Here is a 9,816-nt window from a genome sequence, read left to right as displayed (position 1 = left end):
CGGTCGTGCCCTCGGGCGACGGCGAGGAAGGGAGGGGGAGAGGAGGGAGAGCCTGGCGGCGGCGATTTGGAGGCGCCTCCCCGTCGCCTCGCGAGGGGCGATGTAAGAGGGGAGATTCGGGCCGACCAGTCCTCTTCATTTTTTTTAATTTTGTATTCCGCTATTCCTATATGTCCATGAACATGTTCAGACAGTGTCTGGATGTGTCTTTGTGTGCTCATTTGTCCATGCAAGCAGTCGTGATCTTCAAATTCTCAGCACACATGCCTCTGACTATGAAATACGAATGCCCCCGAATGTCCCTATTAATCATTACTCCGATCCCGAAGGCCAACACAATAGGACCGGAATCCTATGATGTTATCCCATGCTAATGTATCCAGAGCGATGGCTTGCTTTGATCACTCTAATTTCTTCAAAGTAACGATGCCGGAAACACGACCCGGCCACTTAAGGCTAGGAGCGCGATGCCGGCCGAAGGGTCGAGTAGGTCGGTGCTCGCCGTGAGGCGGACCGGCCGACCCGGGCCAAGGTCCAACTACGAGCTTTTTAACTGCAACAACTTAAATATACGCTATTGGAGCTGGAATTACCGCGGCTGCTGGCACCAGATTTGCCCTCCAATGGATCCTCGTTAAGGGATTTAGATTGTACTCATTCCAATTACCAGACACTAATGCGCCCGGTATTGTTATTTACTGTCACTACATGATTGATAGGGATGGAGGGAGAAAGTCAAAAGAAAGAGAAAAAAGTGATCTGAATCCTGCCATCCAGAGTCGGGGAAAAAGAATGCTCGTTCTGGTTTCCCTGAGAGGTCATGCATTCAAATAGTCTCTGGATTAGCCATCGTTTCCCTGTTGTGCAGGCTGTGCGTCGTCCGCACAGCAGTTTCGCTCTGGAAACGAAACTAGAGCTATGTACGCAGCATCTCTCCGCAAGCATAGCCATATGTAACGGCAGCATAGTAGAGATCGTGCAATAAAATAAATTTGGATCTGATCTATTGGCCATTAATTTGATCATAGATCTAGAGATTTCGCATATTCGTTTTGGCAGTTGAGACAAACAGGAGACACGAAGTATGTGACCCTTTTTTTATTGCAACCATGCAAGGTCTTCTTAAGAATAGCGTGTTCATATGAATTAGGCTTCTGTTTCTCCCCCTTTCCTGCTCGAACACAATTATACGGCTGTCATTGTTACATACTCCCCTCCATTCCAAAATATAATACGTCCGCGCTTCCCGAGGTCCAACTTTGACCATAAATTTAATCAACGAGACCAACTACGGCGGGAGAAAAAATATATAATTGAAAACTTCTTTGGAATATGAATTCACTGATATAATTTTTGCTCCCGCCGCAATCGGTCTTGGTAGTTAAATTTACGGTCAAAGTTGAAGCACGGAGATAGGAAGCACTATATTGTGGAATGGAGGGAATACTCCATCTGTTCACAAATATAAGATGTTTTGGACTGAAATGAGTGGACAAACACACTAAAACGTGTCTATATACATCTGATTTAGAAAAAAAGTTAGAACATCTTATGTTTGTGAACGGAGAGAGTATTTTTTTTTCACGGAAAGTATACACCTTATGAGTATGAAGTGAGTTTATTCAGCTATTCTTGGTAGTAGAAATTAAGGAGACGGAACCAAAAGAGTCTTTTGAAACCTGACTGTGAAGGATACACCTAAATTTGCATGCTCACAAGATTTGCATGAGAGCTTGAAAATGAACAAAAAGGGAAGCTGAGGAAGTGTTTGATTGCAGATCGGTAACGCAAACGCAAACGTAATTGGGTTACACTGTTAACGTAAATGGTATGGGCAAAAATCATACTTTATTTGGCTATCTACACTGTAACGTTAAAGAATACCAGAGTTGGGCAAGTACCAGCTGAGGACGAACCGCTGGCTGGAAGCAGATCCAAGCTGCGCATGGCGGGCAAGGAAGGAGGCAGCATCGTTCCTGTCTTGGGGGCGAGGGCCTGAGAGCGAGGCTAACAACAATGACAACAGTGGCGGCTGCAGCGACGGCGCCGGGAGGCGGACGCGGCGCAACAGAGCGCGCCCATGGCGACGACCGGACCTGGCCGCCGCTACCACCTCACGCCGCCAGCCATGGCCAGATCCAGAGGACCCCCCCCCCCAACCAGGGTTGGGCGCATCACGCCACTACCAGCCGCTCCACGCAGCCTGCAACGAAGCCGACGCGCCGTCGACGCATCCCCACGCCAGCCGCCACCCCGATGTGTCGCCCTGCAGCAGCGTCACATCCCGATGCAGCCACGATAACCCGCGCTGCCCCGCAGAACAAGAAGGTGAGGAGGCACCGCCGCCGTCGGTGTCAGGCAGGCTTTGCCCGGTCGTGCCCTCTGGCGACGGCGAGGAAGGGAGGCAGAGGAGGGAGGGCCTGGCGTCGGCGATTTGGAGGCGCCTCCCCGTCGCCTCGCGAGGGGCGACGTGGGAGGGGAGATTCGGGCCGACTAGTCCTCTTCATTTTTTTGAATTTTATATTCCGCTATTCCTATATGTCCATGAACATGTTCAGACAGTGTCTGGATGTGTGTGTGTGTGCTCATTTGTCCATGCAAGCAGTTGTGATCTTCAAATTCTCAGCACACATGCCTCTGACTATGAAATACGAATGCCCCCGAATGTCCCTATTAATCATTACTCTGATCCCGAAGGCCAACACAATAGGACCGGAATCCTATGATGTTATCCCATGCTAATGTATCCAGAGCGATGGCTTGCTTTGAGCACTCTAATTTCTTCAAAGTAACGATGCCGGAAACATGACCTGGCCACTTAAGGCTAGGAGCGCGATGCCGGCCGAAGGGTCGAGTAGGTCGGTGCTCGCCGTGAGGCGGACCGGCCGACCCGGCCCAAGGTCCAACTACGAGCTTTTTAACTGCAACAACTTAAATATACACTATTAGAGTTGGAATTACCGCGGCTGCTGGCACCAGACTTGCCCTCCAATGGATCCTCATTAAGGGATTTAGATTGTACTCATTCTAATTACCACACACTAATGCGCCCGGTATTGTTATTTATTATCACTACATAATTGATAGGGATGGAGGGAGAAAGTCAAAAGAAAGAGAAAAAAGTGATCTGAATCCTGCCATCCGAAGTCGGGGAAAAAGAACGCTCGTTCTGGTTTCCCTGAGAGGTCATGCATTCAAATAGTCTCTAGATTAGCCATCGTTTCCCTGTCGTGCAGGCTGTGCGTCGTCCGTACAGCAGTTTCGCTCTGGAAACGAAACTAGAGCTATGTACTCGGCATCTCTCCGCAAGCATAGCCATATGTAATGGCAGCATAGTAGAGATCGTGCAATAAAATAAATTTGGATCTGATCTATTGGCCATTAATTTGATCATAGATTTAGAGATTTCGCATGTTCGTTTTGTCAGTTGAGACAAACAGGAGACACGAAGCATGTGACCCTTTTTTTTATTGCAACCATGCAAGGTCTTCTTAAGAATAGCGTGTTCATATGAATTAGGCTTCTGTTTCTCCCCCTTTCCTCCTCGAACACAATTATACGGCTGTCATTGTTACATACTCCCTCCATTCCAAAATATAATACATCCGCGCTTCCCGAGGTCCAACTTTGACCATAAATTTAATCAACGAGACCAACTGCGGCGGGAGAAAAAAAATATAATTGAAAACTTCTTTGGAATATGAATTCACTGATATAATTTTTGCTCCCGCCGCAATCGGTCTTGGTAGTTAAATTTACGGTCAAAGTTGAAGCACGGAGATAGAGAAAGCACTACATTGTGAAATGGAGGGAGTACTCCATCTGTTCACAAATATAAGATGTTTTGGACTGAAATGAGTGGACAAACACACTAAAACGTGTCTATATACATCTGATTTAGAAAAAAAAGTTAAAACATCTTATGTTTGTGAACGGAGAGAGTATTTTTTTTTTTCACGGAAAGTATACACCTTATGAGTATGAAGTGAGTTTATTCAGCTATTCTTGGTAGTAGAAATTAAGGAGACGGAACCAAAAGAGTCTTTTGAAACCTGACTGTGAAGGATACACCTAAAGTTGCATGCTCACAAGATTTGCATGAGAGCTTGGAAATGAACAAAAAGGGAAGCCGAGGAAGTGTTTGATTGCAGATCGGTAACGCAAACGCAAACGTAATTGGGTTACACTGTTAACGTAAATGGTATGGGCAAAAATCATACTTTATTTGGCTATCTACACTGTAACGTTAAAGAATACCAGAGTTGGGCAAGTACCAGCTGAGGACGAACCGCTGGCTGGAAGCAGATCCAAGCTGCGCATGGCGGGCAAGGAAGGAGGCAGCATCGTTCCTGTCTTGGGGGCGAGGGCCTGAGAGCGAGGCTAACAACAATGACAACAGTGGCGGCTGCAGCGACGGCGCCGGGCGGCGGATACAACGACGGCGACGGTGGCAGCTGTTTAGGGCGGCGATGTGGACAGCTGGTGGCGGCAGAAACGCTTTAACCAGAGGAGATAGCGAGGAGGGAGACACCGCAGCGGCTTTCATTACAGACAATTTCGACCGGTAACATATTTGAACTAGGCTGGGATCTAATACCGTGTTAACAAGATTTGACGGGATCCGTTGACGCTGTAATCAGGTTACGATACAAAAGCACGAGCCAAACACCTCGAAAGGTACACGTTACCTAAATTTACTACCAGAACACCTGAACATGTTGGCAAAGTTGGTTGCAGTTTCTCCCAGCTGCACACAGCCTTTACAGATCACTGACAGCAGGAGATACAGTGGCGCCAGTTGAAACAAGAAGCTACACGGAATATGATGCAAAGAATCTTCTGCTTGTCATACTGCTTGCATCTCCAGGAACGCAAGTGGAAAAGTAAAACAATGATGAGAAAAGGAAGAATACAAAAACCTGAACCTAACTGACCCCACTTTTCCCCCTAAGACTGCTGAAGAACGTAGATGCTTCGGAAGAGGCCAGATAAGGCTTAAGGCATCAATCACATAAATTATGGGATTAACATCCTTTTGACACTAAAGATAAAGGGAGATGCTACACCTTTGCTCTTCTGGATATATTTTTAGCGTCATAGTGACATGTACTCCCCCGCAAAAAGAAAATAGTGACATGTACTACTAAACAGCAGGAAAAGCTACATTTGACAACTCATCATGTAAAATGGACAGGAGTAAGCTAGCTGGAAGGGCTTCACAGGCGTAATTGCACATTGTTTTATTAATCATGCGACGCACACGCGTATGAATAATATTGACAATTTTACAATGGGAAGAGAATGACCTACTTATCTTTCTGTTTTCCATCTCCCCGGGAAACAATAATTAACAATCTCAGCCATTGTAACCTAGTAAACCTCGACGTGCCATTGCTTGTTCTTTTTCAGCTGTGACAGCTTCTGATCCCAACTCTCACCTCTTTGCTCAGCTACTCTCTTGAGTGTGTCCTGAATCCCTGGCATCATCCCCTTCAAACCACAGAAGTAGATGTGTGCACCATCATCCAAAAGCTTGAAGATTTCATCACTGTACTCCTCGATCCTGTCCTGCACATACATCTTGCCACCGCTCTTGTTTTTCTGCTCCCGGCTTAGTGCTTTGTCATACCTGCAGAGCCCGTGAAACTTGAGTCAGTTCAAACAAGAATCGGTCAGCTTTACTCAAGTCAAGCACAAATATAACCAGATAGTAGAGCTCTCAACTACACAAGTAAATCAACAGAACTGGACCATAGCATTCACAACAATATCATTGGGCAAACTGAAATTAGATGTTGAGCATTAAAGTCTTTTTAACCTGAAATTTTCTGGATACTGCTGAAGGTAGTTTGTGAACTCTTCGTCATAGAGCAGGCTGTCAGTATTGGCAACACCAAGAAAGAGCCAAGCCAGACCACCAAACTTGAAAGATGGGACATCTTCCATGAACATACGACGTAGGTAGCCACGGAAAGGAGCAACACCCGTGCCAGTTCCAATCATGATATGAGTTGCGTTTGGGTCATCCTCAGGCAGAAGCATTATTTTGCCTGAGGGGCCTGAGCATGGGCGAGAACCATCATGAGATGCTTACCAGTTCAAGTACATAAAGCCTATCATTACATACATAAAGTATATGGCATGACACATAGACTATGTTCACAGCCTATGCATTGAAAATTCCACATGATATTAGAGTGAAAATTGAAAACAGAAGACGATAAGGTCAACGGGTGCATCTTTTTCAGAGTGCCCCAAACCCACAACCCCATCCGGCCAAATCTATTACCAGTTTATATACAAATACACCTTCTATATGATCTGAAATAACTCCGAAACAAAATGGTTCAGTTACAAGCAATGAATTGTCGTTGTATGTACATTTAAGAATTTTTACACGGCTGCATACCTGTGATCTGAATTTTGTCACCTGGTTTTGAGTCACACAAGAAGTTACTGCAGATACCCTTCTTTGAAGGATCTTCTTTTCCAGTTTCAGGATCATAATAAACAGCACGGCGCACACAAAGACTAGCAGTCCTTCCATCAAAAGAATCGCCATACCTAGTAGACGCAATAGAATAGAGTCGGACGGTATTTGGGGCCCCAGGTTTCTTTGGGTTCTCTCCCTGGAAATGCACAAAAGGCTGAGAGAGCAACAAAGATATGGGACGAAAGGAATTGAACATAAGACGGGAAGTGATCTTTAGTTGCTCATTAGCTACTGATAACTAATCACCAAGAATGATCAACATGTTTCTTCCCTTTTTATAAAATGTTTTATCAGCAAGGATCTATATACTTTCTTTTAAAAACAATTGTCATATTGTCAGCAACCCAAGAATCATAAACACCAGATTTTGCAACCCAGGACTCGGAAATAAAGATTTTGCATTTACAGATTTATCCACCATTCAACATCACATATATGAAGAATCTCTCATACTAGAAGGGTTGGACGCACTTTGCTGCGTCGTTGGTGTTGTTGGGTTTTCATAATTTTTCTACTCTCACTATTTCAAAATATAAGGTGCATTGGTTTTTTGAAAAGTCAAACCTCTTTAAGTTTGACCCTTTTTTTGTAGAGAAATATATCAATATCCATAATATCAAACCGGTACCATTAGATTCAACATGAAATGAATTTCCATATTTCATTTATTTAGTATTGTGGATGTCGATGTTTTTGGTTGTCGATTGATTTGAAAAATCGTTAACCCATTCAAAATCATGAACCAAATCCAAAATTGGTTACATGAATCGAATGAGGGAGCTCCAAAATTAGGGAGTATTAATAGATTAAAAGAATTGAACGAGAGAGTTCCTTGATAAAAAAAATTGATCCGGTCAAAATCAGGCGACTCAATTCTAAATTGAAGACCTCAATTGAATGTGAGAGCTCCAAAATTAGGGAGCGCGGTGTATTTATAGATGTAGAAATGATGGTTTAAATTTCTGACCCTTTTTAATACTTACTTTTACTATGTTTAATATTTACTTTTACTATTTTTTCAAAGGGTTGAAGGGGAGCCCCGGCAGAGCGGTAAAGCTGTTGCTATAGACCCTGGAAACAGCCTCTTGCAGAAATGCAGGGAAAGGCTGCATACTATAGACCAAAAGTGGTCAGACCCTTCTCCAGACCCTGCGCAAGCAGGAGCTACGTGCACCGGGCTGCCCTTTTTCTTTTTTCAAAGGGTTGGATTCTAGAACTGCAGACAATTAATGATGAACATTCATTAGCGATCAAGGAAAGGAAAAAGTAGTGAAAGCGATATTAGTATGAAGGATCAAGAATGATACACTATCTTGGGCAATCATAAGGCGTGGGGGGGGGGGGGGGGGGGGGGGAGAGGGGATACTTACTGGAGGAATGACACCATAACTTTGTCCTTCCCAGTATGGGACATTACCACCATGGTCAATGACAATGTGACATGTTTCACCAGGAGCTTTAGGACCTACAATTCTCTCAACGGAGACAATTGAGGCTGTGTAGGGTCCCTTTGGTTTGTACAAGTTGAGGGGTGGCTCCTTTGTATTCTCCAGTTCCAGAGGTTTAATAGCAACTTTACATTTACTTTTGCTTGCTTGTTGCACGGACATACAAAAGACCTTCTTCGTATGTCTTGGTTGCAGGGTCTTGTTTTCCCATGCTAATTTTCCAGTCCATGACTTATTGCGGGAGTTATTACCCTGAACAATAACAAGTAAATCATGTACAAAAATACAGTACTACGGATGATAGAAACTTAGGGTCCAATAACCCCTAAGCTAAGGAGAATCAAATACTGAATGTTTGCCTGTAAAGCCCAACAACAATTCCTAGGTCCTCGAGATATGAAAGAATTATAGCCTAGGAATGTTTTCGAAAAGGAAGTGATGTGCATGTTGTGTGAGTATTTCTTAGTAATAATTCTCAAAAGAAACTTTGGCATACAAAAATGTGCATGTCACTAGTTCATATAGCACATATTGCCCAAGTGTGAATCTTATTTGTACTTCATTTCGAGGTGTGGAAAAAATTAAGTCATATCCCCTCTAACCTAAAAATATATAACACCTATATCCCATCGATCAGATAAGTGGTAACTGATTACTGACATCTGTTTAGCAGTAACTCTCCAATGCTGAGTGGTAGTTGCAAAGTAAGCAATGGAGATGCCAACTAAGTCAGGCAAAGATATGATCGAGAAAACTCTAAGCCGCATAGAGCTGCTGGCAATCACGCATTTCGCTTCAAATCCCTCAACAGTTCAACTAGCAGAGTGCTCTATCTGCTGGTTTCCAAAAAAACGTACTTAGCAAAGTTTAGAAATTTCAGTTTTGCTAAAGCACATCTAGATGTGCCATAAGTATTGCACATCTAAGTCATATGTCATTGATCTTACATTGAGATTCGTGTGAATATTTTCTTTCCTTTTTTCTTTTTCTCTTTATGCTTGATTCACTCCCTTAGATGTGCAATAACTAGAGCACATCTAGATGTGCCCTTAGAATTTTGCCTTTCGGAACTACTGTATTATTCTACAGTGCCAACGCAGATAGAACTATGAGATTCCTCATCGATACCACCCGAACGGGAGCAACATTAAACCTCAGACAGTTCAGACTAACCACGCACCTTGAGCGAAGAACAACTCCTGTAGTGGCGACCATCCGAACCAATCGGCGCCACGGCAGCCACCTACAAGGCACCAGGAAAGCAGGCGAAGCTTAGGGGCACAGCGAACGGGGAAACCGCGCGCACGCGGAGGGTGTAAGACAAGAGCGCGCGTACCTGGGCTCCGAGGGCGGAAGCCATGGCCGGTCGATCACGTGCTTGCGGAGGAGTTCGCTAGGGTTTTGAATTTTGATCTGCGGAAGCGACGGGGAGGAAAGAAAGGGACACGAGTGTGGAAGTTAGGAGAAGAGTAGAGAAGCAGAGGCCGCTATCGGGGTGAATGGCAACTTTGTTCTGTTCCGCACTGCGTACCACAGTTTCATCGTCGCCGAGAGTGAATTTTTAGAGCACGGTGCACCTTATGTTAAACATATTATTATTAAAAAAACAACTTTAAGAGCAACTCCAACGGATCGACCCAAACGGACGGTGATTTCGTCTGTTTTTTGTCCGTTTGGGTCGGCCAGACGGACACGGATGCCCGCTTCCGTATTTGGGTCGGCGCCTGCGCCCAACGCTGGCCTAAGACCCATTTTGACGGCACTAAAAAGATGAACGCATGCATATTTAAAAAAAGAGAAACATCATTAATTAAACATTAAAGCCGGCCACGAAGGCCGGCGAGAGTCCACGCGTCCACATTTGCATTAAAAAAA

At 44.5% G+C, this 9,816-nt stretch overlaps 1 protein-coding gene across 1 annotated transcript; it reads right to left on the bottom strand.

The window, feature by feature from the left end:
- Positions 1-5,215: 5,215 nt before the first annotated feature.
- On the bottom strand, positions 5,216-9,474 carry LOC125537431 (ferredoxin--NADP reductase, embryo isozyme, chloroplastic-like). Its single transcript, XM_048700746.1, has 6 exons — positions 9,278-9,474; positions 9,122-9,184; positions 7,864-8,193; positions 6,410-6,629; positions 5,819-6,059; positions 5,216-5,629 (listed from the first exon to the last, which is right to left on the bottom strand). Exons 1-6 carry the CDS (start codon positions 9,299-9,301, stop codon positions 5,371-5,373), a joined length of 1,137 nt encoding a protein of 378 aa, XP_048556703.1. The 5' UTR covers positions 9,302-9,474; the 3' UTR covers positions 5,216-5,370.
- Positions 9,475-9,816: the final 342 nt, after the last annotated feature.

This window comes from Triticum urartu, chromosome 2 (assembly GCF_003073215.2).
Source record: "Triticum urartu cultivar G1812 chromosome 2, Tu2.1, whole genome shotgun sequence".
Taxonomy (NCBI): Eukaryota; Viridiplantae; Streptophyta; class Magnoliopsida; order Poales; family Poaceae; genus Triticum; species Triticum urartu.
This window is presented reverse-complemented; position numbering and strand designations above follow the sequence as displayed.

Bases quoted from the DNA above. Each gene is read 5' to 3' on its own strand.
- LOC125537431 (XM_048700746.1), bottom strand. From the start codon at position 9,301: ATGGCTTCCGCCCTCGGAGCCCAG. The intron at 9,185-9,277 runs GTACGCGCGCTC...GGTGCCTTGTAG, and splicing joins CTTCCGCCCTCGGAGCCCAG to GTGGCTGCCGTGGCGCCGAT. The intron at 5,630-5,818 runs GTTAAAAAGACT...CGGGCTCTGCAG, and splicing joins CAGTATCCAGAAAATTTCAG to GTATGACAAAGCACTAAGCC.